The sequence below is a fragment of the Salvelinus sp. IW2-2015 genome, linkage group LG3, assembly GCF_002910315.2.
Source record: "Salvelinus sp. IW2-2015 linkage group LG3, ASM291031v2, whole genome shotgun sequence".
NCBI lineage: Eukaryota > Metazoa > Chordata > Actinopteri > Salmoniformes > Salmonidae > Salvelinus > Salvelinus sp. IW2-2015.
Genome location: NC_036840.1, coordinates 12,618,623 through 12,636,331, shown reverse-complemented (window position 1 = coordinate 12,636,331; position 17,709 = coordinate 12,618,623). Strand labels below are relative to the sequence as shown.

Sequence of the window (17,709 nt, the reverse complement as noted above, 5' to 3'; positions counted from 1 at the left end):
TAACTTTATTCACAGACGAGAGTCTTCAGTCATTTTTTTTCTCTCTCCTTCATTTTGCACCATGTCGCTATCGTTTATTGAGTTTTTCATTGTACAATGCATACAGTGTATAGTATCAAAATTTGCACAGAAGTCGTTTATTGAGCTTTTCATTGCACAATGCATACAGTGTATAGTATCAACATGTGCTCAGAAGTAGTTTATTGAGAATGTTGAATACAGAGAATCTTCTGTGTTTGACAGATAACGGATTATTTCGACCTTCGCAAGATGGCCGCTTTTACAGACTGCTTCTGGTACATTCTTTCCTACTGTGAAGAACAGGAAGTAGCTTGGAAAACAATCGTTTATTGACACGTCGTATTCCGAATGTGAGTTTACTTTAAAGTTATGATATAGCACATTCTGATTATATTATTGTACATTTGATTATACATCAGTGTATCGAACTGTTTGTTGAAAGTGGTGTGCTGTCGAAGAGAGCGAGGTCTTTCGTGAAAACCATTCCAGATGGTTGTGTAATTTAGCATGACAACTAACTAACAAGCTAGTCTGTTTACTTTACAAGACAGATTTCAAMCGACATGGACAGACGTGCTTATGGGCAGACTAGTTGCAAATAATAATAATGTATTATTCGACAGCTAACAGTTAGAGACAGTATTAACACAGAACGGTATAGTGCTTCAGAAAGTTTTCATACCCCTTGACTTATTAGACATTAGTTGTTACAGCCTGAATTCAAAATGGATTAAATATTATCACCCATCTACACACAATACCCCATAGTGACAAAGTGAAAACATGTTTTTGGTACATATAATTTCAAATCATTTTATTTGTCACATGCGCCGAATACAACAGTGAAATGCTTACTTACAAGCCCTTAGCCAACAATGCAGTTAAGAGCATACCCCCAAAAAAGTAAGAGATAAAAGTAACAATTAAAGAGGAGCAGTAAAATAACAATAGCGAGGCGATATACAGGGGGTATTGGTACAGAGTCAATGTGCGGGGGTACCGGTGGGGAGGTAATGTGTACATGTAGGTAGAGTTATTAAAGTGACTATGCATAGATAATAACAGAGAGTAGCAGCAGCGTAGAAGAGGGGGGGGGGAGGGGGGGGTAATGGAAAGAGTCTGGGTAGCCATTTGATTAGATGTTTTGGAGTCTTATGGCTTGAGGGTAGAAGCCTCTTGGACCTAGACTTGGCGCTCCGGTACCGCTTGCCGTGCGGTAGCAGAGAGAACAGTCTATGACTAGGGTGGCTGGAGTCTTTGACAATATTTAGGGCCTTCCTCTGCCACCGCCTGGTATAGAGGGCCTGGATGGCAGGAAGCTTGGCCCCGGTGATGTACTGGGCCGTGCGCACTACCCTCTGTAGTGCCTTGCGGTCGGAGGCCGAGCAGTTGCCATACCAGGCAGTGATGCAACCCGTCAGTATGCTCTCGATGGTGCAGCTGTAAAACCTTTTGAGGATCTGAGGACCCATGCCATAGGTTTTGTTGTGCCCTTTTCACAACTGTCTTGGTGTGCTTGGACCATGTTAGTTTGTTGGTGATGTGGACGCCAAGGAACTTGAAACTCTCAACCTGTCCTCCTTTTTCTGTAGTCCACAATAATCTGTCTTGATCACGTTGAGGGAGAGGTTGTTGTCCTTGCGCCACACGGTCAGGTCTCTGACCTCCTCCCTATAGGCTGTCTCATCATTGTCGGTGATCAGGCCTACCACTGTTGTGTCATCGGCAAACTTAATGATGGTGTTGGAGTCATGCCTGGCCACAAATTGCATCCAAATTCCTTTGATCATCTGTGGCTAATTCAATTGTTTGGATATGATTTAGAAAGAAACACAGCTGTCTATATAAGGCCCCACAGTTGACATTGCATGTCAGAGCAGAAACTATACCATGGAGTCCAACGAACTGTCCGTAGATCTCTGAGGTAGAATTGTCATGAGGCATACAGTACCAGTCAAAAGTTTGGACACACCTACTCAGTTCAGGGTTTTTATTTATTTGACTATTTTCTACATTGTAGAATAATAGTGAAGACATCAAAACTATGAAATAACACATATGGTATTCTGTAGTTATCAAATAAGTGTTAAACAAATCAACATATATTTTATATTTGAGATTGTTCAAAGTAGCCACCATTTGCCTTGATGACAACTTTGCACACTCTTGGCATTCTCTCAACCAGCTTCATGAGGTAGTCACCTGGAATGCATTTCAATTAAAAGGTATACCTTGTTCAAAGTTAATTTATGGAATTTCTTTCCTCTTTAATGCGTTTGAGCCTATCAACTGTGTTGTGACAAGGGTTGGTATACAGAAGAGGGTTGGTATACAGAAGATAGCCCTGTTTGGTAAAAGACCAAGTCCATATTATGGCAAGAACAGCTCAATAAGCAAAGAGAAATGACAGTCCATCATTACTTTAAGGTATGAAGGTCATTCAATACGGAAAATGTCAAGAACTTTGAATGTTTCTTCAAGTGCAGTTGCAAAAAAAACATCAAGCGCTATGATGAAACTGGCTCTCATGAGTAGGTGTGTCCAAACCTTTGACTGGTACTATCTGGGGAAGGGTATAAAACAATTTCTAGAGTGTTGAAAGTTTCCAGGCAAAAAATAACATGATCTGGGAGGTGACCAAGAATCCAATGACCACTCTGACAGAACAATGGAGTTCCTTGGCTGAGATGTGAGAACCTGCCAGAAGGACAAGTCTCTACAGCACTTCACCAATTGGGCTTTATTAAAGAGTGGCCAGATGGAAGCCACTCCTGAGAAAAAGGCACATGACAGAATGCATGTAGTTTGCAAAAAGCTACGTGAAAGACTCTGAGATCATAATGCAAAAGATTCTCTGGTCTGATGAGACACAAAGTGAACTCTTTGGCCTGAATGCAAAGCGCTATGTCTGGAGAAAACCAGTCACAGCTCATCACCCATCTAACACCATCCCTACCGTAAAGCATGGTGGTGGCAGCATCATGCTATGGAGATGCTTTTCAGCAGCAGGGACTGGGAGATTTATAAGGATAGAGGGACCAATGAATGGAGCCAAATACAGACAAATCCTTGAAGAGAACCTGCTTCAGAGTGCAAATGATATTAGACTAGGGGAGAAGATTTACGTTCCAACAGGACAATGACCCCAAGTAGACACATCTCAACATCAACTGTTCAGTAGAGACTATATGAATCAGGCCTTTGTGGTTGAATTGCTGCAAAGAAACCACTACTAAAGGACACCAATAATAATAAGAAGAGACTTGGTTGGGCCAAGAAACACAAGTAATTGACATTAGACCGGTGGATATCTGTCCTTTGCTCTGATGAGTCCAAATGTGAGATTTTTGGTTCCAACCGCTGTGTCTTTGTGAGACGCAGAGAAGGTGAACGAATAATCTCTGCATGTGTGGTTCCCACCATGAAGCATGGAGGAGGTGTGAGGGTGCTTTGCTGGTGACACTGTCAGTGATTTATTTAGAATTCAAGGCACACTTAACCAGCATGGCTACCACAGCATTCTGCAGCGATACGCCATCCCATCTTGTTTGCGCTTAGTGGTACTATCATTTTGTTTTTCAACAGGACAATGACCCAACACACCTCCAGGCTGTGTAAGGGCTATTTTACCAAAAAGGAGAGTGATGGAGTGCTGTATCAGATGACCTGGCCTCCACAATCCCCCGACCTCAACCAAATTGAGATGGTTTGGGATGAGTCGGATCGCAGAGTGAAGGAAAAGCAGCCAACAAGTGCTCAGCATATGTGGGAAGTCCTTCAAGACTGTTGGAAAAGCATTCCAGGTGAAGCTGGTTGAGAGATTGCCAAGAGTGTGCAAAGCTGTCATCAAGGCAAAGGGTGGCTATTTGAAGAATCTCAAATATAAAATATATTTTGATTTGTTTAACACTTTTTTGGTTACTACATGATTCCATATGTGTTATTTCATAGTTTGATGTCTTCACTATTATTCTACAATGTAGAAAATAGTCAAAATAAAGAAAAACACTTTTATGAGTAGGTGTTCAAAAACTTTTGACTGGTAGTGTACAGCCAAAGCAATGCTGGAATGGCTTCAGAACAAGAATGTGAAAGTCCTTGAGTGGCCCAGACTTGAATCCCATTGAAAATATGTGGAAAAACTTGAAGATTGCTGTTCAGCACCGCTCCCAAATGAACTTAACAGAGTTTGAGAAAATCTGCAAGGAAGAATGGGAGAAAATCCCCCAAATCCAGATGTGCAAAGTTGATAGACATACCCAAGACATCTTAAAGATGTAATCGCCACCAAAGGTGTTTCTCCTAAGTATTGATTCAGTGGTGTGAATACTTTTATTTTCAATAGATTTGCAAAAATTTCTAAAAACATGTTTTCACTTTGTCATTATGGGGTATTGTGTGTAGATGGGTGAGAAAAAAAACTATTTTATCTATTTTAAATTCGGGCTGTAACACAACAAAATGTGGAATAAGTCAAGGGGTATGAATACTTTCTGAAGGCAATGTATTGTTAGGTTCTTATTTTTCAGAGTAAATAACTCACGGACATTAGAGAAGCTTCAACCAAGTTTAATTCTTCCCAAAGGTTCAGTACAGCTGTAATCATACAGCAAAACATTTCTCACATCACAGTTATATACCTCCTACGTAAGACACTCCCTCTCTCCAATCCTTAGTTTATGGTTTAACAGGAAAAGAGTAACAAGATCCCAAACCCTTATTACTCCCTTCAGGTGACCTGTCCTCACCTCCTGACCTCAACCCCTCCATCTAATCCACAGATGTCCATCTGTCTTTCCTGTATCAACACGGTGCTCTGCTCCCGTCCCCCAGCACATTACAACACATTCCACAGCTATCTGTCCTTCTACAGAGAACCCTTAACTTTCTCCTTTGATTCTATCTATCATTTATTTAATATCTCAATGTTCAAAATGTCGAACCCAACAGTATCTTTGGCACTGACGTTAGCTTGCTACTATTTTATGTTTTATCATGCTGTCTAACAATGGTTATTCTTACTATATCCCATGCAGAGTTTTGAGCCAGCAATCATGGATCTCAGCTGAAAGTCAAGCAACTGAAAATAAAACCAAAAACCTACTGAGCCATGGAGAAGTTTGGGATGAGCTTTGGGGGTGGCCCCAGCAAGAAGGAGCTTGTGGACGCCATAGAGACTCAGAGAGAGCAGTTGGTCCAGTATCAAACACGCTTCAAGGATGTGGTCAGGGCCTACAAGAGCCTGCTGAAGGAGAAGGAGGCTCTGGAGGCTAGTCTGAAGGTACTGACCGTCTCCCAGGAGGTCGACCTCAGCCAGCGTGGAGATGACGGCTCTGCCAGTGGCAGCCATATGACCTATGACTTCCCAGATGATCACTGCTCCATGCACAGCGAGGACAGTCTGGACACAGCAGCCTCCGCCGACACTGCTACCAGTGGGAGCACCAAGGGCGACCAGGCTGAAGAGGAGCAGGGTAGTAGCCCAGGAGAGATGGGGGCGACCGGGCCTGGTGGCCCCTCAGTGTCCCAGAGGTCTGAGGAGGCTAGTGGGTCAGAGAGCGGTATCAGCTCCAACAGTAGTGGAGGGTCTGAGGTTCAGCAGCACCTAACACCCCCACCCACCTCTTCTATGGAGACTGACCGGAGGGTCCTCCAGCTGAAGACCCAACTGACCACCCTGACCAGCTCCCTGGCCACGGTCACGCAGGAAAAGTCCAGGATGGAGGCCAACTTCCAGGCCGACAAGCGGAAGATCAAGCAGGACATGGATGCGCTCCAGGGGAGGCTGGAGGAGGCCAGGAGGCAGCATGAAGCAGAGATCCATGCCCTGCATGAGCAGCTGGCGGAGAGCAAGGCTCGGGTTATCACCCAGCAGCATGAGAGAGAGCAGGAGCAGGGGAACCACGCCCTCATGCTCAGAGAGCTCCAGAAATTGCTGCAGGAGGAGAGAAGCCAAAGGCAGGATGCCGAGCTTCGGCTGGAGGACACTAGGGAGGTCCTGCTGGAGGTCACACAGGCCGCAGATCGGGGGCACGATTATGAGGCCCGGCTAAAGGAGGTGACCCAGCAGAGGGAGGAGATGAGGAGGAGCCTTCAAACTGCGGAGGCAGAGAGGAACAAGCCAGACCCACGGGTGGAGGAGCTGCAGCGGGAGCTGACGGCACTCAAGAACCACTTTCAGCAGCAGATGCAGCATGAGATCAGAAAGGTATGGTAATGCTTAGGAAGGACTGCAGGGTAAATCCATTTGAATTCAATCACAATTTAACAGCATTTAAAGAACACTTTCCATGCATGTTTACTCATGGAGAGGTGGTCAGAAAGTGACTTTTTGGAACTGAATGCCAAAACATTCAGGAGATAAAGGTACTCAGTTGACCCATTTTTCTTACAAGCAATTCCATGGTAACGGAATTACACTTTGACTACGATTTTTCACTTGAAAATGTATGCCAAACAAAACCATTGATTTCAAAGTTTAACATACCATACAACTCTATGCACGAGGACTAATTTGAACAATTTACACAGCGTTTCACAAAAACACATTTACTGGAAGAACTGTGCAAGATGCAAAGTTTTGTAACAGAATTACAGTAAAATCTCCCATCCGTTTTTTATCCAACCACGTTTTCCAAACACTCTGTTAAATATCTTCTCTGAATTAAGATTCAAAGATGTCTGCAGAAAGAATTGGTTGTCAGCTATGACATGACACCTTGAGTGAAAAAAAATAAATGTTGGTTATTGAACTACAGTAGGTCAAGTAGATTTACACCCGGTAACGGAATTACATCATAGGTCCCTGATCTGTGCTATCCAGAAATGCATAATTATGGATATGAATTCCATTCTCTTCATGGTGATATATCCTGAATAGGTGCACAAAGGTAGACATATGCAATATCTTTCTTTCGCACATTCGGGTATTATTCTACACATTGGCTAATATTATAATGAGCTCTGCTCCCAAACAATACCACATTTGGTTGGTCTTTACCAGACCAAATCTGAACCAATCATAGAAGTCTTATGTTTCACAAGTTTGGACATCACAGTAGAGTTCAGTCTTTAGTGACCATAGAGAGTCAGGACACTCGTTTTCACGTCCCATCCAAAAGACGGCACTTCACATGTTGGCGCTCGTGTCCATTTAAAGATGGAAATACCCATACCCTACCATACCATTAGACATCCATGTCTTCATCACTGTAAAATATTCAGTTTGATATAATTAAAAATCTTCCAAACAGGGTTGTCAAACTTTCATAATTTCTCTAAAAAAATAGTTTTAAAATAAAAATGGACTTTTTTAACCTTCAACGTCAATTATCTAAAAACGTGAACTCTGATTTTTTCGATTTTTTATATTTGCACATGTTGTAGCTTAGACCGTACTTTACATCAGCTGAGGTGTTTTTGAATACATGGTGGGTGTCATTTCAATCATAGAAATGTAATTCATAGAACGGACCTATCCCTTCAGACCACTGCAATTTAGCTGGTACACCATTTAAATTGAACTTCTAATTACTACCACAAAGATGTACACCTGTCCAGATGTGTGGAGCTCCAACCATCTTTGGGGTACCATTTGAAAGTTGACGTTTCAATTGTATTCCCATTTTAGTACATTTATCAGCGAAAACTTGACACCCACCCTGTATTAAAGAGCATGTTGTCTCAACCGATGGCGGTAACAACACAAAAACCTTAGATTATGTAAAATAGGGTCTAAGATACAGCGTATGCAAATAATCTGAGTTTATGCGTATTTATATAATTGATGTTTCAAGTAAAAAATTTAATTAAGGAAACCTTTTTTTTTCAAGAAATTATAAAATAGTTTGACAACCCTGATTTTAAGCTTTTAAATGATACCAATCTCCACAGTTTATATTTTCCAGTGATGAAAACATGGATGTCTCATGGTATGGTGGGGTATGCAAAAATAGGTCAACTTTGCGCACCTTCATCTCTTGAATGTTTTGGCATTCAGTTTCAAAACGTCACTTTCTGAGCGCTTCTATAATGGGTAAATATGTATGGAGGGTTTCGTTCAAATCAAAAGGGGTGCTGTCAGAAAGTGATTGAGTTCAAATGGATTTACCCTGCACTGATTTTACAAATGTATCCCGTATTAAGGTGAATGACAAACATATATAAAATATTTGATGACTTGAATTTTAACACTATATTCAACAACCCTTGACCTCTTGTATTAGAAACAGCTTGATATAACATAAATGCCATGGCAGAGCATAACATGGCATTATAAGGACATAAGGTTCAGGGAGAGGAAGAAAGAACACAAATGTACTGTTGACTTCCATTGTCTATTTGTGTCTCATGGCTGTCATTTGCCTGTCCCCTCTCTATCTGCAGCTGTCGCAGGCAGAGGAGCGTCTGCAGGGGCAATCCCAGCTGGAGGAGGGCCGTGTGGCCAGCCTGGAGTTGCGAGTGTCTGAGCTGTCTGAGCTGCTTGGGGCCTGCGAGAAGGCCCGGCAGAGGGACCAGCAGAACGTCCACTGGCTGAGAGAGCGCATCCTGCAGCTGGACACGGAGAACAAGACCCTGGCCATCGCCGCTTCCACCCGTGGTTCCCCCCTGGACCTCAGCATGGACGAGGTCAACCTGGACGTGAACGTGCTGAAGGAGCGCCTGGAGAAGGTGAAGAGACTTCTTCTGCTAGCCACACAGAGGAACCACCCAGAGCAGACCATGGAGATAGAGAAGCTGGCTGAGATGGAGGGGCGGCTGGGTCAGGGGATGGGCAGTGGGGGGGAGTCATCAGACGGGGAGAAGGCCTCTGCGCTGTACTACCAGCAGGAACTGCGGCAGCTGAAGGAGGAGTTTGAGCGCTACAAGGTGCGGGCGCAGGTGGTGCTGAARAACAAGAACGCTAAAGACTGYAGCCTKGYCAAAGAGCTGGAGGAGGCCCGTGACCAGCTGGCTGAGCTCAAGGAGAAGTACATCAACCTGCGTATCCATGRCGACGAGGCRGAGGCCAARCASCGCCGGGAGCTGGAGGAGTGTCAGCAGGGGAAAGTGATGCTGCAGCAGGGTCATAAACAGGAGCTTGACCGGGCTGAGGCCCAATACAGAGAGAGCCTCCTCAGGCTCGAGGGGGAACTGCACCGGCAGAGGGACCGCACCATGGCCCTGCTGCAAGAGAAGGACCAGGAGTTGGAGAAGCTGAAGTCTATCGGCTACAGTCTCGCTGGTTACAGAAGCCACCACAGCGATGAAGGAGAAACGGGGGCGGACTTCAGAGCGACCGCGGACGGCGGCAGCAACAACAGCAACAACGCCAACAACATGGATGACTTGGCGCAGGAGGAGAGTGACATCATCACCCATGCGTTGCGGCTGGCAGGGCCCAACGAGCCCACGCTCCTCCTGTACGYYGAGCAGCTGGCRAGAAAGGAGGTGGAGATCGGCTCRCTGCGGCGGCAGAARCAYCGGCTRGAGGAGGACGTGCACCAGCTGCAGGGGAGACTGATCGCCAACGGGGAGCGCTACGACGAGGAGGTGGCTGAACTCCGCGGCCAGCTGGACAAACGACACAGGGACCAGGGCAGGGAGGGGGCAAACCTGGAGTACCTCAAGAACGTAATCTACAAGTTCCTCACCCTTCAGGACACCAGGGGGCGTCAGCAGACCCTCACAGCCATACTAACCATCCTGCACTTCAGCCCTCAGGAGAAGCAGGCGGTGGTCAAACAGCACCAGAACCAGGCGTGGTGGATGGCAGGGATGAGGTAATGATGATGATGGAGGAGAAGAGTTCAGCTCCTCACTCTGCAAATAATGAGAACTCATTTGAAACAATCCCCCGACAGTCAACAAGTGTGTGTTGTTTAGTTTTCCTGAATAAAGGCTATTTATTTTGGTGTGTTGTTTTCCCAGGATTCCGGTGTGGTGTCACACATAACGCAATCATTTTGAATAAAGTCTTGAGGAAAATAAAATGTAATCAACAGTGTCAAAGCTCAAATGTTGATTGCCATTTCATTTTCCTCAAGACTTTATTCAAAATGATTGCTTTATGTGTGAAAAAAAATCACACAAAACATTGGATTTTGCAATCTAATGAGTGGATATTGAAGTGTGGGTTTGTATTTGCCACTATGTGAAGCTGCATGTTTGGTTGTTTTGATTCTTTGATAAGATAGAATCATAGCATGAGGCTCACATCTGTGTTTCTGTCAAAAGAAGGTAACCAAATATTGACCGTTCTTACACAGGGACAAGGACAGAATCTGTTAACTTTTAGATAACAAACCTCAGTCTAATAATTGGGCTGTATGTATAAACACAGCCATAATTATGTTAAAGGAAAGATTCCCTGTTCAAGCAGGCAGAAATACATGAGTTTTGCGTCATATTGAAATAAAGCCAATTAGTGGAAAAAATTATGCAAAACTCTTCATATGTCTGCTTGAAGGGCGAATCACTCCGATACACATGAAAACATGAAATGACCCCGGGAATCGATAGAACATTGCTCAGAGATGCACAAATACGATAGAAGATTCTAAATGGGTAAATCTTTCCTTTTAATACTGAGTGCATCAGTAGCTTTAAAGGGATTCTTCAGGATTTTGGCAATGAGGCCCCTTTATTGACTTCCCAGAACTCATGGAATCCATTTTTATGTCTCTGTCTGCAGTTTGAAGGAAGTTGCTAACTAACGTTAGCGCAATTGCTAACTAGTGTTCGCACAATGACTGGAAGTCTATGGTAACTGCTATTATGCTAGTAGATACCTTAGACTTTCAGTCATTGTGCTAACACTAGTTAGCATTGGCTCGCTAAACTAACTTCATAAAGTCATAAAAATGGTATCCATGAGTTCATCTGACTCTGGGGAAGTAGATAAAGGGCTTCATTGTCAACATCTCAAAGTGTCCCTTTAATGCTAGATCTCCTGTATGTGTTGTACATAATTGTATGATAATCTGAGGGCTAAAAAGCTGAATACTTTGGTTGGTAATTACAGTATTTTCTAGTATACAGTTTTGTGTGGATAATACAATGCTTATTGTTGAAATGCATATTTTTGATTCCCTCAACATGAAAATTAAACAATTTTTCTCAGCGATTCTGTAAACGTGTGGGTTCATGGATGTATCACAGACTTTGAGTTGTCATTCAGCACAGTTGTTTCCAAATTTTACTAGTAACGCTAACAGTATATTTGCATCAGAAACAAAAAAAAATTAAATAAAAAAATATTACTATAGGTTATTATAAATAAGTAAACACCAGGATCCAAATAGTATCAGTATTATCAATACTCTTATCTGAAAACTGCAGTTTACTGCTTCCCTGGTGACCAAATGCCATTACAGTACTTCACAAAACAAACTTAAGAAAAAGTATTTAAGTACCACATATACTGTACCTATTTAAGAAACAATAGGGCTGTGTTTACGCAGGCAGCCCATTTATGATATTTTTTCCCACTAATTGGTCTTTTGACCAATCACAGATCTTTTCACATCTGATCTGATTGGACAAAAGACCAATTAGGAAAACAATCATAATTTGACTGCATATGTAAACACAGGCCTAGTAGACAGACAAAAGGGAGTGCAGTGAGTGAGGTAGAAGCCCTGATCAGCTGCATTCATTTAACATTCACTGGTAACCTGCAATGTAATAAGTGGTTGTAGTTTAGGAAAGATGTTAGCTGATGGATGAAAATTGCTGTAGGGACTTGCTTCCATTCAGCCACAAGAGCATTAGTGAGGTCAGGGCTCTGTGCAGGACAGTTAAGTTATTCCACACCGATCCCGACAAACCATTTCTGTATGGACCTCGCTTTGTGCACGGGGACATTGTCATTCCGAAACAGGAAAGGGCCTTCCTCAAACTGTTGCTACAAAGTTGGAAGCACAGAATTGTCTAGAATGTCATTGTATGCCGTAAGCGTTAAGATTTCCCTTCACTGTAACTAAGGGGCCTAGCCATGAAACCATGAAAAACAGCCCCAGACCATTATCCCTCCTCCACCAAACTTTACAGTTGGCACTGCATTGGTAGGGTTCTCCTGGCATCCGCCAAAACCAGATTCATCCGTCAGACTGCCAGATGGTGAAGCGTGATTCATCACTCCAATCCAATGGCGGCGAGCTTTACACCACTCCAGCCGACGCTTGGCATTGTGCATGGTGATCATTGGCTTGTGTGCGGCTGCTCGGCCATGGAAGACCAATTCATGAAGCTCCTGATTAACAGTTATTGTGCTGACGTTGCTTCCAGAGGCAGTTTGGAACTCGGTAGTGAGTGTTGCAACGGAGGACAGACGATTTCTACGCGCTTGAGCACTCGGGGGTCCCGCTCTGTGAGCTTGTGGGGCCTACTACTTCGCGGCTGAGCGGTTGTTCCAACTTACTTGTTGGAAAGGTGGCATCCTATGATGGGGCCACGTTGAAAGTCACTGAGTTCTTCAGTACTGGCCAGTTTACTACCAATGTTTGTCTATGGACATTGCATTGCTGTTTGCGCGATTTAAAAAAAACGTGTCAGCAACGGGTGTAGCCGAATCCACTAATTTGAAGGGGTGTCCACATACTTTTGTACATATAACCCTAAACTGAAATCTAAGATTTTGTAACCTGGATATTTAGAGGTGTTTCAATGTAGTGTGATTTGTTTGTGCTTGATCAAAAGAAAATACTGAGATTGATGAAAGCCTCAAAATGTATGTCACTTAAATGTAATTCACTCCTTTTATGGGTTTAATGACAGGAGTTTTAAACTCATCAACAACCACAAAAAATTAGAAGGTGCATATAGTTATATTTTACGCTAACAACTATGCATGTTACATCTGAATAGCTGGAATAGAGCAAAAGGCTATACTCAAACCTGTCCCTCTCCACAGGTATATGCTTCAATCCCAATCAGGATACTTAGTGAAGGCATAATCTCATAAAGTCTACATTTCAACTACTCTCTATTCCCCTTGACCTAATGTTATTGTCATGATGAACCATAGCTATGTTTCTTATATTACCTAAACTTCTAGTTTGCTACATTATACATCGTCATTATATTACTCAGAGGGGGTAGTGGTTTGGCTGATGGCAATACTTTTAGTTTCAGGTTGTTTTTAAAGAGACTAAAAACAAAAACACTTCAGTGTCAGTTTCTGTATCTATTCAGCAGCGTGTCAGTGTTAGCATCAATATCTGTGTAATACAGTCCGCAGGTCCTCTGGAGAGAGTTGATGATAGTCTGGAGGTATCCCTCTAGATTCTCCAGCGCCCCTTCCTTCACTGGCAGCTGCTGCTTGCCAGCCTTCATCTGGATTGGGGAATAGACAGAGACTATAGTACGCAATGGTTTGTGGCACAGAATTAATTTCTTACACTAAATATAGCATGTTACTAATGGTTGAGGTAAGTAATGGACATATTGATGGGTTTTACTGACCAGTTTCTCTCAGCTTCAGAACCAGGTCCACGATCTCCACCTCTGACTTGCCTTTGGTCCAACCCAGCAGGTCCTGGGTGAGTAGATCATTAACAAAACATTCAAACGAACCAACTCTTATGGGTAGGGAAAGGACTGCTAACTGAAGTAAAGTCAGTGGAGTCGTGTGCTTGAGTTAATTGGTCACTTGATGCTCTGTAAGTCGAGTTAAACTAATGTCTTTAGGTGTGAGTGAACAAGGCTGTGAGGATCAACTCACAGCATCACAGACAACCTCTAGGTGGAGACATTCTAGTTTCTGGGTTGTCTCCCTATGTCACAGGTGATACCAGCCATCGAAGTTGGGGGACCTGAAGAATTTCCTACTAGGCCATACATCGACGTGCAATGCATTATGGATGATTTGTTTAGAAAAACATGTGCCACAACTAGATACAATAGTTAGAAATGACAGATGAGGTGGCAGGTGGACAGACTCACCTGTACAGGCCCACCCAATCCCCTTTGAGCACAGAGGTGAGCCGAGGTCCAGCGTGCTCCAGAGTCCCCATGAACTCCTGACTGAAGGGACAGATCTGAGGGGTCTGAAACACACACACACACTTATTACCATATTCAAACATAGTATCAACATACCATAGAAACAGGGTTGCTATCAATGTCACCCACCTTCCAAGGAGTCACAGACCTCTAGCAGAGGCATCAGGCTGGCAAGGTAGCGTTCCTGGGGGAGACAAAGACAGGTGAGACACACAGCATGCAGCAGGACAGACAGTCTATATAGGGGTGGAATGTATGGGTGGAAGGGAAGGCAGTCCCCTCACCAGTGGGATGATGAAGCTCTGGGTGAGTTCTAACAGATGTCTCCTCAAGATGGCACTCTGCACCTCAGAATCCCTTTTAGGAGTCTTTTGATGAGAGACTTGTCTTTTTGAAGGAACGTTTTATGTGCTGTGTAGATACCTACAGTTTGGGAGAACATGTTTTTACACACCAACTCACTCTCTCAAACCATGTTGGTTCCATAACTCCAGATGTTTTACCTGACTTAGTGTCCAGTGTTTTCAGCTTGGCTAGTTTCTTCACCTTCACCTGCTTAGGCAGATCACCTGACATCTTGAGTTCTCCAAGGTGTATAATGTGGGGCCAGGACTGAAAGGTCTTTATGAAGAAGGGATTAGTGACCCCCAGAATCACATTGGGACTGGAGAGGAGAGAGAAAGGGAGCAGGGTGAGTTGAGTTGCCCCTCGGGTATGACAGAGTATAAACAGTGTCTAGAGTAAGCCCTACTCACGGTGCCTGTGTCGTAGTGCTATACTCCTTAAACTCAGTGTTGTGTATGGTGAAGTAGGGCCTGTAATCACAGCAATACAGCAGTGGAGCAATCGAGCTGTAGGATGGGAGAAAGACAAATTTCATTTTACAAACTCACCGAGTTACGGTACATACACGTGACACTAAATGTCATATTTCATGCATTTTCTGTTTACCTCCCTAGGGCCAGCACTGTTTCCGAGGAAACAGTGGGAAAGGGTGCCATGATGACCACGGGCTCCCCGAGCAGCAAGAGCTCCCAGAGCATCTGCAGGTGGATCAGGAAGGACTGGAAACACCTGGACAGGTCAGAGTGCAAAGGTCAGTTCATATACGATGCTGCTTTCACAAATACAATGTATCCTCAAATTAAACTGAGAATACAGCTAAATTCAAGCCATGTAATTTACACAAACAGATACATAACTATTTACAGTATATGTTTAGATTTTCACTTACTTGAAGAGGTCAAGCTCATGTATGGTCGGTAGCATCATAGGGGCTGGTAGAAGATGCTGGTTATAACAGAAACATACTTTTTAGATGTTTTTAGATGAAGTGCTCTAGCGATACCCATCAACTAGCATCAACTTTACTAACATCATGGATATATCGTATTTCCATGGGCACGTGGCCCATTACATAAAAAGCTATACCAACCTCCTTTTGTGCTTGTTTCACCGGGCTCCCCCCTGGTTTGTCATTTTTGGATGGGATCCTGACCTGCATGACCACGCCCATCACAGGCAGATTGAGTGTCAGCCCTGGCACCGGAGATTGCCATTGATCAATCTCGTTGCACACTGCATGGTGGGAGAGTAAAGAAAGAGAAAGTTAGGGAAGTAGAGTCCAGACTGTACCTTAGTGCCCTAGTTAACTATAATGGGAGATGAATTAGAAATAAGACAAGAAGTTATATATCTCCCCACCTGCTTCAAGGCAAGGTTCCAACTTCTCAAAATACTCTGGAGCTATGATCTGCAGCGGGGACTGAAAGAGGGCATACGGTAGTCTGGACACCAGTACAAGAGACTAGCGAGAGAGTGAAAGAGAAAGGCAGGAGAGAGAATGAAAGAGAAAACCAAATGTGAATACATTGTGGTTCTGATTACTAATCAGATCTGGAACATAAGCTTCTCACCCTCTGAAAGTAGCCTCTTGACGGCGGCGTCCTCGACTTGTCTGAAGTAGACATAGCCATAGAAATGGGCCAGCTCTCGCTGAGGGAGAAAGGCAAAGGGGGAGAGATTAGATAATAAGTTATTGCAATGACAGAAGTTTAGTGGTGGCTGACATGATATTCAGATTAGCTGTCCCTACCAAAGAACCAACCATAACCCTAAAAAGGTAAGCAACCAAACTGTCCCTGCCCTGGACCAGTTGTTCAGTCAGACCACAGTAAAGGACCGATGACAGACGCCCAATCACAAATCGACCCCTAAGACTAAGCCCTGCACTTGTGGAGATGTGAGAGGACTTGGTTGATATAAGCAATATAGTGAAACTTTCACCTAGCCTATCAGAGGGCAACTATTACCCTATTGCTTACACCTGTCAAATCCAATCAGATCTTCATAAATATGATTTGGGATTGGGCCAGACAGAGGGCTCACCAGTAGTGTGACGGGTGCATCTCTGCTGTAGGCATTCTCCTCTACGCAGTCCGAAGCTGAACTGGGTGTCCAGTGCGGGCCCCAAGGCATCCTAGGAAATATCACACAGGTCAGGTGACTGATATAGATTTTTGACCCAATCCCAAATTGATCCCTAGACCCTACGCCCTATACACTTGTGGAGATCTGAGTGGATTTGACAGGTGCAAGCAATTTGGCAGGGATCATCAACTAAATTCAGCCTCGGCTGAACTTTTCTTGAGCAGCTGGTCAGAGGGCCGGAACATAATTACAAATCATTTGTAGACTGCAAATTACCTGCAAGAAGCCCAAACGGATGTAATATTTGAATAAAACATAATTTCAAACTTTGCTTATATTTGTATACGATCACATGTATCTCTTGCTCTACTATGCCTGGGAATACTTTGGAATTAAAATCACTTGGAGCTGATTTGCTAGTGTTTTTTTCAGTCTTTTGTGTCCAGCAATAACACTTTATTTTACTATTTTTCTTTTGCTCAGAAAACTTGGGGGCCAAATAAAATCACCTGTGGACAGAATTCGGCTCACGGGCCGCCAGTTGGGGAACCCTGCAATATGGTTATAGTTCCAACTTCTGATAGAATAGGTGGAAGTTTCACAATATTGCTAAAAACCATCAAATCATGTCAGATCTCCACAAGTGCATAGGGCCCTGGATCGATTTGGGGTTAGGCCTCTGACTAATGTATTTTGTGATGACAGATTGCATAATCTAATACACTAACCTGAGTAAAAGTCAGGGAAGAACAGGTAGCAAACGCTAGTTTTCTAGAGTTTAAAGTAGAGGAAGCACAATCAGGGTCTTACAAAATGATATATTCATTGACAGGCAACTAGCTTGTTATGTATGGGGTGCATCACAAAAAGTATGAGCGTAAATTCATGTCATACCTCCTTCTCAGTGAGTTTCACATGGTGTGGGTACACCTGCTGGAATAGAGGAAAAAGTGCCAATATGTCATGATGTCACTATTTCACACATGCGCCGGCTGGCCAGATTATGAAACACATGAGAGGTTGATGTGGACCAGGTTGTGGATCATGTTGGTTTCTTTCTGCAAGCAAACCAGACTTTGTACACATTAACATCATTAGCACGCTAGCTAGATTGGATGGATCAACAACACATTTTAGGGATGCTACACTACAGTAAAGTACGTTGGAAAAAAAAGCTAAAAACAAGTGCTATTGAAAGACTGCTTTGAAATCAACATGATTAAAATGTTTCCTCGAAGTGTTTACTAATGCAAATAAATAGATCAGGTAAATGTA

At 43.5% G+C, this 17,709-nt stretch overlaps 1 protein-coding gene and 1 pseudogene across 1 annotated transcript; one reads left to right on the top strand and one right to left on the bottom strand.

Moving 5' to 3' along the window:
• Positions 1-28: 28 nt before the first annotated feature.
• Positions 29-9,931, top strand: LOC111950881 (GRIP and coiled-coil domain-containing protein 1). The gene is made up of 3 exons (XM_023968803.2): positions 29-371; positions 5,058-6,229; positions 8,407-9,931. The coding sequence occupies exons 2-3, from the start codon at positions 5,132-5,134 to the stop codon at positions 9,784-9,786; spliced, it is 2,478 nt and encodes an 825-aa protein (XP_023824571.1). The 5' UTR covers positions 29-371; positions 5,058-5,131; the 3' UTR covers positions 9,787-9,931.
• Positions 9,932-12,470: 2,539 nt separating this feature from the next.
• LOC111956132 (protein DENND6B-like) lies at positions 12,471-17,369 on the bottom strand (annotated as a pseudogene).
• Between the last annotated feature and the right edge of the window lie 340 nt (positions 17,370-17,709).